Source organism: Amblyomma maculatum, chromosome 3, assembly GCF_055883805.1.
Source record: "Amblyomma maculatum isolate TAMU_Amacu chromosome 3, ASM5588380v1, whole genome shotgun sequence".
Lineage (NCBI taxonomy): Eukaryota > Metazoa > Arthropoda > Arachnida > Ixodida > Ixodidae > Amblyomma > Amblyomma maculatum.
This window is the reverse complement of record NC_139346.1, coordinates 181,881,447-181,901,510: the sequence shown is the minus strand read 5'-3', so window position 1 is coordinate 181,901,510 and position 20,064 is coordinate 181,881,447. Positions and strand designations below refer to the sequence as shown.

General features: G+C 46.0%; 1 protein-coding gene across 2 annotated transcripts in view; it reads right to left on the bottom strand.

The window, feature by feature from the left end:
- LOC146197111 (ATP-dependent translocase ABCB1-like) overlaps positions 1–20,064 on the bottom strand; it is a 118,973-nt gene that overhangs the window by 61,552 nt on the left and 37,357 nt on the right. Inside the window, exons 1-2 of one of the 2 annotated variants that reach the window (XM_084598855.1) lie at positions 14,272–14,793; positions 2,203–2,395 (exon numbers count right to left, since the gene is read on the bottom strand). In XM_084598855.1, the coding sequence (XP_084454981.1) occupies positions 2,203–2,387 (185 nt within the window). In that variant the 5' untranslated portion in view covers positions 2,388–2,395; positions 14,272–14,793. Of the gene's footprint in view, positions 1–2,202; positions 2,396–14,271; positions 14,794–20,064 lie in introns of those variants that run through there. The other variant, XM_084598854.1, reaches the window with a different exon arrangement.

Below are 20,064 nucleotides of genomic sequence, written 5' to 3'. Positions count from 1 at the left end.
TCTCATAAATTTCAGTAGCAAGTGGCGGCGACTCCCATTTTTCGGCAATGACATTCGTTCCGCAAGGAAATGAAACATATTATTTCCAAATTTACTCGGATTTAAAACTTCAAACTACCAAACTTCTGATCGTGCCCTGGACGCCGGAAGATTTTTTCCAGCCGCTCGGAATCACGCAGCAGCGACAAATCATTTCCATCGTTCGTTTGGCATTGCTTGATTCGGTGATCGATATTTGGGGATATGCGAAAACACCCGTGTGTTGTTCGATATGCGAGCGCGATTAAGAACCCAAGGTGGTCGGCATTAATCCGAAGTTCTCCACTACGGCGTTCCTCATGATTCTACGTGCAGCTTTGGGAGTTAAAGAAAACAACTCATTTTGGTATGCCAGGACAGTGGGCAGGCCCGTACTAAGTAAAATCCATGCACTGCGCGCCCACTACGTATCGATCGACACGCGGCTTCCTGCGCTATCTTTGACGTGTCGCTGATGCAAATCCTCTCAAAGAAACCGGCATATGTCCCCAGCGCTTCGTATCTCGCTCAAAGAGATGCGCTGCTCCCAATGTCGGACTGAAGAAGCTGCGTCAGCAGTGGTGCTTTAACAGTATGTGTCAACGACAAAGCTAAGCCGCCTTGCTTAACGATCAGCGGGGACTTCTGCACTGAGGAGGGCAAGCAAACGATAACAGCTGGAGGGCACGCGCACTTCGACTACCACCATATGCATACATCAGGACGGCTCTCTCTCTCCGTGCTCCATACAGCTCTATAAAGACACATTGCGAAGGTGTACGTAAAAGCGTCTTGTATTAATGCGAAATCATTTCTTGCCCAATGAGTGGCATGGATAGAGCCTTTCATCAGAGCGTGTCCGCACGAAATGACACTTAAGAAAAAAAAATGTGCCACCGCCAAGGATCAAATCATGCACCATCCGAAATCTTGGCCCAGGCACGAGAGCACTACACCATCGCCGCAGCCAAACGCCTCGTGTAAAACAGCAACACATGCACTTTCGCACAGTACAGTAAACAGATCGTCTTCTTCATCAAGTTCTAACTGGAGGAGGAGGAGGACAAAACGTCTTTATTTATTTAGTCAGCGGTGGGGAGACCCTCAGTCCAGGGTCCCGTTGGCCGTGGCTGCAGTAACAGCGCGGCGAGCCAGCCATTGCTGGTACTCCGGGCAAAGGTCCTTCAGGGCGGCCTCCCAATCTTCCATGCAGGAGTGGGGGAGTGGACTTGGAAAAGGGGTAACCTGGCATGCCAAAACCATGTGGTAGAGTGCCCGCTCACCGCATTGTGCAGTCAGAGGAATAAAGGATGGGTACCAAACAACAATCTTGGCTGTGCCTTGAACATCGTCGTCTTCATAAAGTTCCATCTGCGCTGCTCCTTCATTTAACTTAGATAAATACTCCGTAGATATACTATCTGACCGAGTGCGGCCAAGCTCTGTAAGCGTAGTGTCGGAAAAGTCAACCAGGTGGCGTAACACAACACGCCATGCTTTCGCATTACCGCATCTATTATTGTGTGTAGATGCATATACACGAGAAAGGCTTTCAATTATTATTAATTTTTATGGTTCAGAAGTTTGTGTCTCTACGGCAAAATATAAAGCCTGTGTGCCGTGTTCGGTGCATGCGTGAATTATCAATGAGAAGTACTGCATATATATATGGTCCCATTGAAAGTGGCGCATAATCAGAAAAACAATCTTAACACGCTGTCGTGTTAATAAATATCGATGTCGAATGTTTTTTGCGTGACCTTGAAATAAAACTGATTAGGATGCAGCGCTTTATGCGTCATACATCGCTTCAGGTTTGAGACTTTAAGACGTTTTGCCGAATTTTGTAACAACTTGCAGCTTGGCTAGTCGGTTACTCGACTTCATGGTAACAGAAAATAGCGTCGTAATATACACGGATAGAGGGGAACAGGATGACAATTAACGCTGCTGTAGCAATAGGTTCCGTCTTGTCCTTCCTCTGTATGTGCCTTTATACCGTGCTATTTGTTACGCAGATTTTTCAGTTCTTGCCAACTGAACTCCGCAGCTGGAGTGATAGCTTTAACAGCAAATATAATTAAACATCACCACAGAGAGAGAGCACTGCGTAATCTGGCGGTGACAGAGCCCGTTCGCCGACCATGGCCTCCGAGATCTCTCGGAGGCCATGCGCAGACTCACTTGCATCCTGCTTCTCCCACTGCGGTGTTGGCGCTAGTGGACGCTGCCGCCGGCGTGGTGCCGCCGGCCGCCATGGCGTTGGCGCCGCTTTCGTAGCGCGTACCGTAGCCCTGGTGCCTGGGGCGGGTGGCGCTGGCCGTGCCGGGGTCTAGCAGCAGCAGCCGCTCCTCGTCTTCCAGGCCCATCCTGGCGCCTGCGAATGCAATATCAATCAATCGATCAATTAATCCGTGAGATGATCTGTTATTGATCTATCGATTAGTCAACGAACCAGTCAGTAAACTAATCACCAACCAACTAAATCTGTCTTAGTAGATGTCTTACAACATACAAAAAACGGCGATGGAGAAAAAGGCCCCCGAGGAAGCGCACTCCGGAAAAAGAAAAAAAGACACCAAGTAAAAAAATACCAAAAATTACAGACGATTCTTATACCTTTATAAGTATGGGAAGACGAAAGCCTAGTTGAACTTTTAAACTTTCTGCAACTTTTATTCACACTCCATGACATCAGGCCCTCCCAGCACACACTTCCATCAGCACAACACATGTCTACTCTTCCCTGATCCACTTCCCGACGTCGGTTACTGCGAGTGGCATTTCAAGTTGCTGTAGCATCTTCCGCTGCGCCGTAGCTTACTTTCTCTGGTTTTCCCGCCCGCGAATGAGGCCTGGTGCGTCGTCACCCATAGCGATGTGGAACGAAGCTCTTAAGCGTGGCCCGCATGGAGCGTTTTTTGCACGCGAAAACGCGTCGCACGCCCGATGCCCGCGCCGGCGTCGACGATTTCACTCCCGCATGGTCAGCAGCCGAGCGGCGTTTTTTTTTGCCGCCCATGGATGGATGGATGGAATATAGGAGCGTCCCCTTTGAAACGGGGTGGTAGCAGTAGCTATCATGCTCATTTTTCTCCATATATCTTAATTATTGATTTAGAATGGTTAACTCAACCATCATTCTATTTATTAAATTTTGCTCCTACATTACTAACATTATGTCACTTCTCTGCTTCCAGTGCGCGAGTTGCGCGACGCACGCGCCCCCATCCGGCCGTGCGTAGAAGGTCGCGAACATCTTGCTTTCCCTGTCGCCGCAAGCTTCAAGTTGTGGTTTCCTCTCTTTCTTCTGGGTCAGGTGTGTCAAGAAAATAGGCAAGGGATCACTTCCAACAGCTATGGATCTAAATGCAGAAGCCATAGCACAAGGGAGGTATCAGAGGTCCGCTGGCAAGGCTAGCAGCTCATAAACAACCTCCGAGCTCAGCGTAAACACTCGTGGCCCCAGCGGACGGCCCTCCTTCACCGAACTCTAACCTAAAAACCTAAAAAAAAAAAAAGGAAATGCACGGTGCCCGATGCCCGGACCTTGCTGTCGTCGCCTCGTGCGCCCCCGCGACTACGAAAGACTACATTGCTGCTTGGCCGTTTCTGCCGAGAAACCCGAAACCCTCGGCGCCGTCGGAGCGCCAAACCCCCGTCGTTCTTTCCGCTCTCGCGAGCTTCTCTCTCTCGGCCGGCGTGGGCGTGGCTCCAACCGGAATCACGTGACGGCTGCTCCGGCTCTCATTGGCCCTCTGCCGCTGCCGACTTCCGGCGTCGGCGCGTCGTCGGCGTTTTTATCTGTTCAGCCAGATCCCGACGATTTGGCAAAATCGTCCTCTCCTGCGGCAAAAAAACGCTCCGCTGCCGTCGACGCCGGCGAATCGCCCGGAAAAACGCTCCATGCGGGTCACGCTTTAGCCCACGGGAAGAGCGTGCTGGCGCCGTTGACATGCCCCCCTTCCCACCCCACGACTGAGATTTTCCTCCTTCTTCCCACCGTCAGTGTCTTCCTTTACCTCAAAAGCCCTTCGACGTCTTTACCCTGCACCATACGAATTATGGACTTGTTCTCAGGAGGTTGGCGTAGAGTAGTGGCCATACTAGTTAACGTACGCGTTCATCTGTGGCACGTGAATATGGTGGTTCGAATGCTGACATGGACACGATTTCCTTACTAGTATTTTCTTATTCACGTGATCACGTTACTGGAACCACTTTCCGTGGACACATTTTGGGGGCACACGGCCACGGCGGCAGCTTTTCGAAGGAGGCGAAAAGTAAGGCGCCTGTGTCCTTTGCGATGTCAGTGCACTTAAAGAACCCCAGGTGGTCGAAATTTCCGGAGTCCTCCACTACGGCGTCTCTCATAGCTGAGTCGTTTTGGGACGTTGAAACCCCACAAACCACAGCCATATTTTAGGGACAAGCTTTGGACAACTTGCGGCTTTAGATTTCCCGTCTCGTGAGACATTTAAGGCTTTCGCCTTAATGATGAACTCTTCGGGAACTCATTTGATTAAACTTGCACTTTTTCAGTCGTTTGACAATAAGCAAGCATGAAGTGTTTTGCTCTGTCAGGGCACAGTACTGAAAATGACTACTAAGCACCACGAGGTCTCCGTCTGTAGCGACAAAGCGCCAGGGCCCTACGCTGTCGGCCTTGCTCGAGTAGCAACGGCCGAATGGCATGGTCGTGCTTCTTTCTGTGTTTCACGCGACAGTCCCTCATCGCAGGAAATTCGGCAGTGCGCGACAAATTCTGATTGGTCGACAGAGTCGTGACGTCACAGCCACATGACCTCATGCGCGAATTTCAATTTCAACGCTGAGCACTGTGACAGGCCGCGCTGCTCAGCTCCGACCCGGAGGTTCAACTCCGAGTCACGGAGCGGGCTGAAGAGGTCGCCGAACGACACCGTCGGTCGGCCACCTTGCGTCCGGCCTAGAAGAGGAGCCCACGGGAACGTCAACCCACCCCGCGCCTACGACCTCTTCTTTAAATAAAGTTTACCTCCTCCTCCTCCATCACACATCGAATGAAAGTGATTAAAGCATGACATGTAAGGCAAATTAAAAGGCGGCACATCTCTCAAATAATTTAAATGTATAAAGGAGTTGATTTCGCTGAACGAAAATTTTCAGGTCCGTGACCTTCAGACACGCTACCGACTAGGTCATGCAAGGAGCGCTTGTACGACTTGGGTGCAAGAGGAGGTAGTCGTATATATCTTACGATGACTATGTGCGTAATTAGACAGGACCACAGGCCACTGACGCGTCATATCTATAGTTTCAGTGTCTCCCTAATCATTAAAACGCACCTCAGTCACGAAGTGCACGGGATGCCATAAAAAAAAAAGAAAAAAAAAGCCATATCACGAGGCATTTTCGCCGGCGGCTTCGTCGAAGAGAAGAACGATCCCGACGAGAAGCACTTGCGGTCGGCTAGTTCTCTTCAATTGTCATTACCTTTTTATGGACGTCCCGCATATATTTGTCGTTTAACCACTAGCATATCGCTGTGTATTACAATCAGAGAGGGCGCTCCACTGGCACACTCAGAGCTTTAAATAAAGGATGTTTTTCAATCAGTCACGTCGCAGCGACATAGTGGAAGGAGTTCGCCGCAAATTATTTGTGAGCTCTGTTTGCCCATCTGTAACTACCGGAAATGTACAGTGTATCAAAATAGTATAGTATTCCTCGGACAGCTTCTGTTATCACACCTTTCATTGCGCACTTTCCACCTTCTACGTCATCGAGCGGCAGTAAAGCGAGAGCGTCCAGTATTTCTGCGAAAGTACTAAATACTTGATGCTGCCTGTAACGGTCTACTAAACCGACTTCTACAATATTTCGCCAGGTGCTTTCACGCAAAAAGGAGAATGTCTTCATGGTAACACCTTTTCCAAAGATGGTCTTGACAGCATTCATGGTCAACCTTTCAAAGTCACACATAACGACGAGGATAAATCATACAATATTAAAAAAAAAAAAAAAAAGATCAGGGGCTCAAAATCCCTTCGATAACAAAATTTAAAAGTGAATGCTGCTGATGGTTATTGCGCAGTCAGTTGCGCTAACCAATGCATTTAATCGCACCGGTACTGAAGCATTTTGTTATTTTATCGATAATGGGCAAATGGGGGATTTTTTCTGGGACGTCATATCTGGGGATGTTTTCTCCGGAACCCTGTTATTACTTGTCAGGCAACATATGATGCATTTATGGTAGATGAAATGTGATTTAATACGTTTCCGCAATATCGACACCAACTTTTACAGAAAACTCAGAAGCCATGTTAGACCGCCATTCACACCAAACCGGTGGCAACCGTTTCTTTTCGGGAAGGACGCCGTGAGTATGAATCAATCGTTGATAAGGTTTTTAAATCCCATTGTCTGGAATAAATGCTCCTCTTGTTGCCGGAAATATCAGGAAAATCAGAAAGAGACAGAGAAAAAAACATTCACGGAGAATGATGACTGCACAGAGTTATTATAATGCATTCACCTGTGCACACGCTTCGGTATGATAATGCGTTTATACCCATCGTGCCATGTTAATTCCGCGTGGCAAACGAGGCAAAGTCGGCCACTCTGCATGAGTGCGCGGTGCATCTAGGAATCGGCCGCGCATCCAGTTTCGATTTATCCCCCCCCCCTCCCCCCCCCCCCCCTCGCCTTTATCGACTCCTTCACAATATCACTGACTCGATTTGTGACACGTGCTCACTCGTTGCCGGCTACAGGGACAATGTTCCTCTTCCTGCGAACCATGCACAGAAGTGACACAAGAGCGGAGCGCTCGTTGGCACCGTTCGTGTAAACAGGCGCTCCAGGCAAACATGTTACGTCTGGTGTGACGTCACGCGCATCCCTGACGGCATGGACAGCGCGGAGCCGAAATCTCTTTATTTGTGCGGGGATATAGGCTGCTGCCGCACTGCAGGCGATTTTATCGAGTGAATTGACAAATGGACATATGAACAGGGTGTGAGCGGTCGCTGCGATATACAGCCATGCTATCTGTACCCACCCCAGTTTAGACTATGGTATACAAAGGCTCGCAGCCCTTGCCGCTCCGCGACCAATAACCTAGCCCCCTCCAACGATCAGCTAAAACACCGGCCATGTGTAAAAAAAGTCGATACACAATATCGTTGTTGGTCGAAGCATGTAACCAGTGGAACAATGAAGCAATGCTTGTTCATGCGTGAAAATAAAATAAAAAAGAAAGTGTCTTTGTCTTTTTGTGGTGCATGCGTTTGACCAGCGCAGCTGCTGGTGTCTTTGCGATTTACGCTTGCGATGTTTGCTATGAAGTGAAGTGAATCCGCGACCTGTGAGGAGTGCACTCCTATAAGGCTTTTCTCGATGTCGCCCAGATAGCAACGAAGCGTTCAATGTCTTTTTTTTTTCTGTTTCAAGGCGAAATCCTTTAATGCCTCACCGTTGTCTACAGAAGGTTGTCAGCAGAGGTGTCACGTTTTTGGGAGCGAGAGTTAAAAATCAACGGCCCTTTCCTTGATCTTTCTCTCCCCTTTTGATTATACCGTTGTACGTGGCAATTAATTTGCGCGCGGGTTGCGACTACATGCTACACTGGATGGTAAACGTATACGTTGCGCTTCGTATGGCAGACACTGAGAGGATGGTAGCGTCGTTACGGCGCCCTATAGCAAAAGTTGTGCCCGATAACAACACACACACGCACGCACGCACGCACGCACGCACGCACGCACGCACGCACGCACGCACGCACGCACGCACGCACGCACGCACACACACACACACACACACACACACACACACACACACACACACACACACACACACACACACACACACACACACACACACACACACACACACACACACACACACACACACACACACACACACACACACACACACACACACACACACACACACACACACACACACACTCGCAAAAGGTTGCCGTTACTTCTTTAAAGCGATTGCATGCTTTAAATTGAGTCTGTTTATAAAATTAGGCAAGCAAGAACCGTAAACAGGCGTTACATGAGAACAAAAGCCGTGCAAGACGCATCATAGCAGTTGCAGAGCACCATCATATTTGATGACTAGTGAAAAATGGTAAACAAACTCGAGATTATGATGGGTGTTTTAATCAACGTTGGTTTGTGTGGCGCCAGTGTATTTTAGGCCAAAGAGCGCCAGGCATAAGGTGATTTGCAATAACGGGTAGGCGGTCCAAGAATCTTCGTTCGAGAAAGAAGCTTTTCTCTATTGTCGTTTCTGACTACGACTTGTAAAAGTAAGTCCCACTATATTCGGTTCTATCACTCGCTTTATGACGAAAATATCTTGTTAATTCATATTAAGTCGTGTAATTATACTATTCTCGTGTGATATAGCTAACCGGTTTTAGGCAATTCTTCGATTTGGACAAGGAACTGTGAAAAGAACAAACTGCGTATAAATTCTTAAGAGATAGTATAGCTGAGGCTTCATGGATATACATCTATGAGAGTCCGGCGTCTTTAGCAGTGAAAAGCTTGTCTTATATGTTTAAATAAATGTGAAGAATTCAGTAGTTAAAACTGCAGGGAGAGAAAAAAAAAGGAGATGATTTATTTATATTAAAGTGAAAACGTTCGATCGCGAGCATATCTGGCAATCTGGACAACGCTAAAAGAACACTGAGGGGAGCTGGCTTGTTCGTCGATAGAGCACCGCGACATAATTACAGAAAGGCCACTACCACCGAGAACGAAAGTTTTATAAGCAGTAAAATAAAAAAAAAAAAGAAACAACGAAATACCTGTGTTAATGTAACTCGTCGATTTTGGGAGTAGAATACATGCGCCCACTACTCATACCACTCACTTCAAAACGGTGGCAACCTTTTTTTTTTTTCTTTGGCCAATATTTCACTTTAGCACTTCCAATCGACGGGATATTTTTAAATCCAGTTTTATCAGCGATAAATTTGTATTTGGCTGTTGGACATACACCAACACTGCCATACCGAGTCAGAGGTCGGACTGTCAAATTTATTTGTCCAACAGATGCAGGTAAGGAGCCAGCCTTCCCACCAGGAGTCCTTGAGCACTAGCGGTGTCTTCATCCAATCGAGTGGTCTTGAGTTAAACCTCCGCAGCGGAACCGAGCTGTAAGGTCTCCCATTATGTAAAGACATCATGATTCTTCCCACAAAAGAGGCCTGTGGGCATTTCCAAATGATGTTACGGAGATCAGCTCTGGCTTTACATAGCATACACTGGCTAGAGTTCTGACTCTCATAGCAGAGGTTGCGCGACACCATGCAGGTTTGGGAAAGGGTTAGTCTGCATGCAAAGTAACTAATATATATATATATATATATATATATATATATATATATATATATATATATATATATATATATATATATATATATATATATATATATATATATATATATATATATATATATATATATATATATAGTTGTTAAAATTCCTGCGCAAAGTGTACTGGTCTGGCTTCGAGGTCCTCTGAACTTATAGATATCATCAGTGCTTCTTTCACTTGTTTCTTTGGCTTTTTTAGCTCTTTGCCTGTTTCTTGTGTATGAGTAGCCATGTTCATTCGGTTAACTCGAGATAATTTGTATCAGATATAGAAAAGGGAGCAGAAGCAAGATGAAAGGAAGAAAAAAGTGGGGATACTCTGGCCAAATTATCTACAGAGAAGGCACATAAAATATGTTTTCGGCATGGAAACAAATTTTTATCGAGATTTATATGCTTTGACCACCAGAAAGGTAGCGTTATTGCTATAACTGATCAGTTGCTTCAGAAAACGCGGAGCTGAAGTGAAGGTACATGTTTTTTAATTTTATTTTTTTAGTATTGGGGAGGACCTTTTGATTCTGAAAACACCGCTTGCTGATCGCACTTATAACTTTGTCTGCATAGGCTAGTGTTCTTTATCGGGTAGCTCTCCTGAGCGATATATCGATCCTGCTTTTTGGCCACTACACAAGAAATGTGTGTCAAGTGCCCTAGCAAGGCTGGTATAAACTTCTGGTATGTCTGGTATAAACTTCCTCAGTGGTTAATGCTGTTTCTTCAACATATCTTGGACGGGTAAGATAAGATAATACGAGAGTAAATCTGAAATCTGGGGCAGTTGGTATGCATGCATAGTGGGGAACAGTGTAACAAAGGGGGCCAAGGACGAGACAAGCGCTTGTTTCGTCCCTGTCCCGCCTTTGTTGCGCTGCTCCCCAGTATGAAGATAATACGACTTTGCCTAGCATGAAATGACTTCAGCTTCTTTTCTGGCAGCAAAAACAACCCTTCGTAAACTGCCGACAAAACCAACTACAAGAAAATAACAGGTATTTCAAAAGATCTTGAACTGATAGTTTAAACGCCGAGATAAGAAGTTGCAGAATTAACGCATAACGCATTTTGGAAGCGGCGAACGATTGGCTGCAAATTTATTACAGCAAGGTCACGACCGCCATCTTTTATTGGCATCCATGAGGAGAGCGCTCCGTGCGTAAGGGCCCTCTAGTGATTGTTCTTCCTCGTGTAGATTCAGCTCAGAGAAGCGAAGAATCAGGTGAGAGAAACAGGCGATTCATTCATTCATTCATTCATTCATTCATTCATTCATTCATTCATTCATTCATTCATTCATTCATTCATTCATTCATTCATTCATTCAAACATATCGGAATTAATAATTACATATGCACCATGCGATTAAAAAAGTATTTAGAGTTCTATAAAAAAAAAGTCACGCTGATGGTCATGTAGAGGTTGCCTTAACTGAACGTGTGTTAGGGCTCCGAGGACATATAATAACAGGATAGCGATCGCGGTTCGGAATGAATTAGCTGGGGTTTATCAATACTTTCTAATTATTTTCTCCATGCTCCTCGATGCAATAAAGAAAATCGAAGGTTGTACCGGTTCGACGCTAATCTAAGTTAGATAGCTTGATAAATAGCAGCATAGGCTTTAAGATATCCACAGATAAATTATCTGCCTTTTTTTTTTTTTTTTTTTTTCAGTGTGTGCCCAGTCCCGCCGCACACTATACGCACCTAGTTTCGAAATAAGGTTCGATAATGTTCCGTCTCATGGACAAAAACAGTTAACTGTGACCAAGTCTCCGCAGAGTCCACAAAGGGGCTTTCTTTGTGGTGCGAGTGTGACGTTATGAATGGGTGTGTCAGTAAAACATTACTTATGTTTACACAAATTTCATGGTTTAGTATCGGCTTAGTGAAGTGCGTGCTTCATTATCTCGCTGGATGTGTCATTTGTTTGCCGCAGTGCATCGTGGTAAGCAAATGTTGATCGTCATTCGAGGTAAACGCCACATAGTCAGCGGCCTGAAGCAATATTACGGAGCACACTTGTCCGGAGTGCACCTGTACGGCCTCCGCCAGAGAATATCGCGGCAAACGTGTTTGTTTCTTTTTTATTTACACATCGACAGGCCATTGTTTTCCGGCCGCGTTGTCGCTAGCTTAAAACTGTGGCGATGTGCGTGTGTGATCTAATGCGTTTGTCTTCTTGCTTCAGTGGCAAATGTAAGACATTTCCGGTTCATCAAGAGTGGGGAAGACCTCGAAGCGATTATTAGGGCAATACTTTAGACTATAAAAGGGCACGTTTCCACAGTTTCGTGGAATACACACAACAGACAGCCTGAGTTCGGTGAAGCGTCTGGGCCACAATACGCTATGTTAACAAACGATGTTCGCAGAGACGCACAAAATTTGCGATGAGCGGCTCCACAGTCCATTACAAAAGAGAAACAGAAAATAGATAAGTACATGCATGTACTTTTTACGCGTAGTCTAAGTCACCCTAGAAACAAGTATCTAGTAAGATGGTTGGCGAGCACACGAGCTGTCTTGGCAGCCGAACGCAACGAAAAGATAAACAAAGCACCTCCTCCTCCCTTCCCCGCCAGTTTTTCAAAGATGCGCAGCGCCCTATAGCAACGCGCCTCGCAGGAAAAGTTAACAAAACACGAGAAAAAAAAATCTAAAAAACATGCACATGCCATGCATGACCTTACAGACGCTGTCTGAAATTAAGAATATGCTAATCAGGAGCTGGTAATTACAATGGCATTAATATCGAACGCAAATGACGATATGAGTAAAGAAGCAGAAAATGAAAAGATGGTATGCACAGTCCGAAACAAGTGGTCCTCTTAGTTAATCGCATGTTATGCACCTGGTAGAGAACGTCAACCAGGAAAGACGCTGACGAGGTTTGTTAGCGCATTACGTTCCGCTCTTAAAACAAAGCTTAGAAATTTTTTTATTCATCTCTAATCGGTTATACATTATTGCACGACCCTCGGAGAAACCGGTTTGACTGGGCGGTTGATGGGGGCTAGTCGTCAACTCTTTCTTGTGCTACGAAAGCAGCTCAGCGCGCCAGAATGACAGCGCTCTTCACCCTTTGTAGTAAATGATCATATTTTCAATTTCAAAATGATAAGTGATAAGGGGACAGTCGTGGTGAAAAACGATGGGACTAAAGGTAAACATTAATTGGGTTAATATGCAAGGGAGTAGCTCGTCTATAGTCACGTAATGACTCATCGCACGCACCAAAACTATCTCAGCATAACATCTGTGACCCGTGCTAATTTTTTATTTGGTGTTTAGTTACATATAGAGGCAGGAAGAGGAGAGGAGGGGGAGGCTTGTGGCGCAAAAATTTAGTTGCCTTCACTAATTTTTTCAGACAGCCACTAATGAGAGAAGAGGGGACGAACATCCTGGGAGTTCCATGGCTTCCATGGCAGCGTCGCATTGTATGAACCTCCTTTTTCGTTTAACTATAGTACACTTTGATCCATTCATCAGATTTTTGACGAAATCAGATGCGCCGTTGGTTACCACGATTTTCAAGAAAGTGGCAAAAAAAAAAAAAAAAAAAGGCGGATATGTCTTTTTAGTTTTGACTACAATGACCGCTGAGGTCACCGAGCTATGAATTGGCAATAAATATGCATGCTGGACAGGTTATGTGTGCGTTTCACAAAAAATGATTTTTGTGTCCTATACAAATGACGTAGAAAATGACAAAAAGAAAATGAGATTGGGATAGGAATAATCGAATAGATCATGCAGTGGAGTGCCAGGGGTTGTTATGTTTTTCTTAATTTTTTTTTGTTCATCTTAATGCATATCTCTCTCCGCATAAACAAACAATGCCATGCCAAGGTATGCCAACGAAATAATAATAATAATAATAATAATAATAATAATAATAATAATAATAATAATAATAATAATAATAATAATAATAATAATAATAATAATAATAATAATAATAATAATAATAATAATAACATTAACTGGTTCAGAGGAAGGGAAAGGCTCAGTATCTGTCACACTTGTTGCTGAAAAGCACGAAAAGGTTAGAAGTTAGAAGTATACTATTGTTATGAAAGTCACCCCCAAAGTGACAGTTATCTCACCCTGCCCGCCCCGTGTGAAATTAAGCTGTGGTGTCAGCGGCACCACTTCCTCAGTACATGCTTGCAACTTTAGAAAAACTAGTTACAAAAATAAAGAAAAGGCGCAGCTAACCATCTCAGTCTAGTGGACGTGTTAAGCGATTCGCAATGCAAGAGAAGGGTGAAAGAGGGAGTAAAAGAAGGGAGACACAAAGAGACTGTAACATATATGGAGCCTCCCCCCCCCCCCCCCCCCCCCCCCCACGTGTGGATGACATTAAAGCCATTCACACGAGGTTTTCTTAAATGTTCTCAAACGTTTACTGAAGGCTCAAAATACACGTGTGCATTGCACCTGCTTCGAACTACAGCCGCGGACCAAACCTGTACATGAGCGGGCTCCACGACAAATAACAGAAGAGGAAAAGATGGGAAGAAATGAAAATTGGGCTCGCATGCTTCCGCCTCTCAAGAAAAACAAAAGTTAACGAAGAAAAAAAGCCGGAAGCGTTGTTGTCACATGCTTATTGCAAAACACGCGGAAGCAGCTGAAGCCTCCAGCAAAACATTATAAGTTCCGAGTATGCTATGCGCACGTTCACAGAACAGCTATGCACGATATTTCGCTTCAGAGCGCCATAGTTTTCTAGGTGTTAGCAACAGTCGGGAATCACTTGACTACGCTCAAAGGAGTCACTGTACTTGGCGAGAGCAGTGCTCCCGTTCTTCGCTGGGTTCAACGAAGTCGAGCGTTCACACTGTTTGTTAACACTGTACCTTTCTATACGCGACGTTGAAGTTCCAAGTTGACGCTGCTGTCGCGGTGGTGGTGGTGAGAGGCCGATGCGTTGAACTGCCCAGGACACGCCCCCAAGTTTCCGCTCGTTCTCAAGCAACAAGGATTCGTGCACCTTCAGGTGCTCCGCGTCACCGACAACGAGATCCCGATGGATGGGGCGTGAAGACTCCCCGTCGCTGTCCACCGTCGGTTACACTAGCTGCTCCGTCACCACCGGCGCACGGCTTGCATATACGCGTCGGAGATCGCGACGGTGGAGGCGGCGCAGTGGCACCGCTGTTTGCTCGGGTCGAAGATAAAACTGGCGTCCGATATCAACGCTTCACCCTTATCGATGTGCATCGAGACTCGCGCTCGTGCTGGAGTGAGGTTAGCGGATGAGGAGGAAAAGGAGGGGACCCGAGAAACGAGAGGCAACTGCCGGACTTTCCCTCCCTCTCGGATTCTAGAGCTAATCTCGACCGTTTTGACGCGGATTTCATCGATTCGCGAAGGAGAATGGCACGCGGTGTTCTGGACTTATAAGCGATCTTCTGATAGGCGGCGTTCAGAAGTGGCGTAACGCGCGTCGCGGAGCATCTGTCACGCGTGAGTCATATGAGCGCGTCGTTGCGTTGTGTCGTTGCGACGTGCGCTCCGCGGAGATGGATGAGGTCATGCGATGAAATGCGCGGGAAGAGCTAAAGATGCAAATGGTGTCTGTGCGAACTGCTGCGCGGCGGCTGAGGACGTTGGCCGTGCATGCAGAGTGGGCTATGTGCGTGAAAGGAACTCGACCGAGCACCTTTTCGATGCGCTGTGATAACGTAAAACACTTGCAGCAGCGGTTTTCCAGCCTCCCAATTCTCGGGGCGAGTTCAGCCGCCTTGCTCACTACGAGTCATGAAGTGTATGACGTTTCTTACGTGTGGAAAAACTAGAAGTAACTGCAATTGTGTTATTTTCTGCTTGGTTTGCTCTATTTGTGAGTGAGTGAGTGAGTGAGTGAGTGAGTGAGTGAGTGAGTGAGTGAGTGAGTGAGTGAGTGAGTGAGTGAGTGAGTCAGCGAGCGAGCGAGCGAGCGAGCGGGAGTCAGTGAGTGAAAATTCAGTCAGTCACTCAGCGAGCCGGCTGGTCTGTCCGTCGGTCGGCCAATCGAAGTTGATGAAAAATAAATATCGCTTGAAGCAATGAATAAAAAATAATAAAATAGATTTTTTTTTTTTTTTTTTTTTTTCTGTTTTGCCGTTCAAGCGCTTAGGGAAAGGGATATGCTGTAGTAAGACAAATTAAAAAAATATGAATGCAATCCTTCGTTACACCGCGTGGCTCGCAGTGTGCCTTTATACAGTCAAAGCAGTGTACGAAATCATTGTTTTAATGCTCCCATCCCTTGAACAAGACATATATGTCCGAATCCTAGCTCTTCGTATTTTTCTCTTTGGGTCATCATTTTGCTATAGGCATTAAGAAAATATTTTAGCAACCAACTATTTCCTTGTCGCAACGGAACAGCGTGCGTTTTTCAGGAATGGCCGCGGAGCATCAGTGCATGCGCATGTTATACCGGACCATGGAAAAATACACCGTGAAAAGCTTTGTCATATCGCATGACGTGGAATCAATTTATATTTAAAATATTCATTCGGCTTTCATGCTTTTTCGAGCGGTCATCTGTAGTCCCTTTCTCTTTTCTTCTGCGCTTTTGGAGAACCCGTAGTGAGTGTAAGTCCGAACTTCTTTTCACTTTTCATGGTTACATTACTCTAAGCGTCAAGTGCTGATTGTACTAACTGCTAAAAATGAAAACTTGAGGGTGGGTCGCTTAGTGGATATGTAATGAAGCACGCCTAATTCACAATTTTTTTTTCGGTTTTTCAGCACACTGCCACAGGTTTAAACTCTTGATCGCCTACAATAATCGTGGCATTTAAAGCAGAACCGAAGGCAGTGGCAGGTATTATGGAACATAAGAATGCATGCATTTTCTGTCTCTAGCGTATTCAATTAACCTCCATCCATTCCTGATCGATAGGCTGCGATTTGTTGTGATGTGATGTGATATGACTGTGATTTGACTACACTGGCTTTACCCATCCTTCTCTTACCTATCCCTTGTATATCCACTCACCCCCTTCCCCCAGTGCAGGCTAGCAAACCGGTTTCTTCTACCAGTTAACCTCCATGTCTTCCCCCCTCCTCCTGCTCCTCCTCCATCTATCTCCTTCTAAACGCATTTTTTTCCCCTACCCAGAATTTTCTTTAAAACGAAGTCTTTGACGCTATACCGCGTTAATAAAAGTAATTCGGGCCTCCTGGTACTAATTAAAACAACGCGGACACATGAGTTTCTCAGGCTTGCTTCCAGCACTAAGTGGGCTCTCAGAAGCGACAGTTATTGGTCCATTACCCGCGATACACCACTGGTGCGGGAGAGGGAACCCATGTTGGGCCATTATAGGTTTTCCTGATCGTTCCTGTATTGACTCGCTGTGGGCAGCTCACTGAAATGGTTTATGTCAATGAGCTAGATAACGAGATAGGCAGTCCAGGTACCCACCTCGGGACAATGTATACGCATGATCCATATTTCAGCAAGTAATAGCAATAATCCTTATTTTCGTTCGATATGATTGTGGACAGCCCAACTACCCATGCACTGGACCACAGATGTCCGTTGAGCACCCAGCGGATGTCCGCGCAAAGGATATTTCAATGTCCCTTGGACGTCTCCGAAGATACGGTGGAAGTCTGACGGACGTGTCGGGACATCCGGCGCAAAGAAAATGACACTCTTGGAAAAATTCGTTGGAAGACAAAGTCGGATATTCGGAAGTCCGAATACAGAACTTCAAGCGGACTATCCGATTGAGAGAACGGACGTTCGCTGGACGCTATGAATTGGTGCTTTCTAAACTGACGTCCGCGTGACATTCCGCGATACAACCTGTCTGAAGGCGGGTTGTCAACATGACACCCCATGAAAAGCACCTGTAATTGCAGTAACAGCACTGCCCTAAAACCTTGCTCTGGAAAGCACCTTGTCATTACACGGAGATATTCGCATGCCTATCATGAGCGCTTAAATTGTGTTGTTCTTTGTGTGTGGCCCACACCAACAGTTTCTTTGTTTGAGATACCGTTTTGGTACCTAATGTGCATACGTACACTGGTTGTCTGTTTCAGCCTTGATTCCGGTAGCAAATTTCCATCGTCCCTGTTCATTGCCAGGAGCCCTTTTTTCAAAAGTAGGAGCGATGAGCGAGTGAGTGAAAAACTTTATTGCATAAAAGTTTTGGATTTGTTTGGGTGATGCCCTCAGTCCAGGACAGGCATGGCACCAGTGGCCTTTGACGTCTTGCGAGTTCTGACTATCAGTTTGAGCTGGTCATCAGGCGTACAGCAGGACAGCGCAGCCTTCCACTGCTCCGGTGTTGGTGTGTTGCTTATTGGTACTATCTTTGTTTTTTGACAGACCCATGTAACATGTAACAGGAGCGATGACTCACCACGCCTGCTGCCTTACACACAAATATTGCCTCTGGCAGTGAGGAGTGACAAAAACTGACAACCGACTGGCACTAAACAGTAAATAACCTAATCAGAACCCACTATGAAACCATGGGTACCTAGAGTAAGCAGGCTATTGGTGTGCACAATCGGTACAGAGCAAATTACGCAGTTCAAAAACTTATGAAAGTTTTATAAATATCAGCTCATAATTAAACGCTTTCACAACAGGAGTTTCAAGAAAGGTTCGAAAATACAATTTCCGTACATGCCCATACTGAAGACGCATCCTGAGTTGGCAGCACAGGTATCAAGAACAGAACCAGTTGTCAGGCATTTCATATATTGCAGAATGAAATAAGAAAAAAACATTGAGATTTTCTATATTTAGAAATAATAACTAATAATTGTTTCACAGGAAAGGAAAGGCGAAGTATCTGTCACACTTGTTCTGTGCACACCTAAACCGCGCCGTAAGGGCAGGGAGGAAGGTGGGGGCGAAAATGGAAGGAGAGAAAGAGGAGCCGTAGTGGAAGGCTTCGGAATAATTTAGATCACCTGGAGATATTTAACGTGCACTGACATCCGCCAGTTCCTACATTCAATGCAGTTCATCTTTACACAGACTATCTCACTGCCCTTAAACAGCTTAAGGCCGTTCGACGCACATTCCAAATAACACAGTCCATACATTTGCTCTGTTCAAAGTACCCATGTCCTGTGCGCATACACTGGATTCGCGGCCATGCTCGCGATCCACATAATATTCAAGCGGATGCTATGACGCACATAAACACATCAGGCGATCCACCACCTTCCCCTCTTCCCCCAGATCCGTTCCTGTCCCACGTTTCCGATTCGCAAGTTCTGCGCCAGCGAACACGCGCTCTCATTCCTCCGTGTTCGCACCCTCTCCCCCGTAGTCTTATTCGGCAGGAGGAGGTAACAGTGCGCCGGATCCGGGCAGGGGTGGCTCTGACCCCATCTGTTCGACATCGACGGCGGGAAAACGATCTACCAGTGACTGACAGGTGCCCTCACTGTGACACACCACCTGACGTCTGCGATGTGCGTCACTTGTTGTGGACGTGTCCATCAACGACTCACATTAGGCAACGGATAATCATGAAGGTGGGCCTGCGGTGGATTCGCGATTGTGACTATGAGAAATGGACAATGGACAATCGCTACACTGCCAACCTTCTCGAATACATAAGCGCAACTGGACTTCACTCCTTCTTTTAACTTTCTATCTCCTGCATCCCATTCCCCCTTTCTCAACTTATGCCTTGTGGCAAACTTTTCGAGAAAAAAAAATCGCACAGCACACGGACGCCTCTGCGTTTCACCATCGAAACGCAGCCGGCGGCGGTCGGGACCGAACCCGGGTATTTTTGGAAACGCCGTAATGATTTTCGGTTCCGGCGTTTCCACCAATCAGATGACTCAAGGTCGGAAAAATTGCGACAATTCCGATAACGACGCAAACTCGGAATACTACCCAGAGTTCTTTAACGAGCACTGTCATCCACAGTACACGGACGCCTTGCTTTTCGCCTCCATGGAAAAGCGGCCACCGTGGTTGGGGTCGAATCCACGTCCCCTTGTGTTCAGCAATCTAATAGTTGCCTACAGACGTCGAGCCAATGAAGGCAGCCCACAAGGCACCATCAATTGCTGCCTATTCAAAACGGCTTGTCTCATGAGTGTCATATGCACCTCCAAAACAGTTTTTTTTTTTTTTTCATGTACTAAACGAGGTTTTAATCCGTATGCGTATGAAAATATAGGTCATCTACAGGTACGTATATATGGAAGTTATACATCATATTAAACAGCGCGAAAAAGACGGAGACTAAGGAAGGACGACACAGGACAGCGCTCGTCGATCCTGTCTCGTCCTTCCTTAGTCCCCGTCTTTTTCGCGATATGATGGATATATACCAAGTCGCCCAAATCGCCCTACTTCTATATGAAAGCTAGTCAGTGGACATATGCTTGCGCTACGGGATGCAGGAAAGTCAGTTTTTCTGCCACGCCATACCCTCGATGTAGGATCAACTGGGGTCCTGCTTCAGCGGCTCGACTAGTCCTGTCGCAGTTGTTTCTGCACGCACGTCTACTCTGCCTCACAAACTTGGTAAACGGGATCGATGGCGGTTTGATACGGGGCTTGGTTACTCATTCGAAAACCAAATTAGGAGCTTGGCAGTATCGACAGCTGAAGATAATAATAATAATAATAATAATAATAATAATAATAATAATAATAATAATAATAA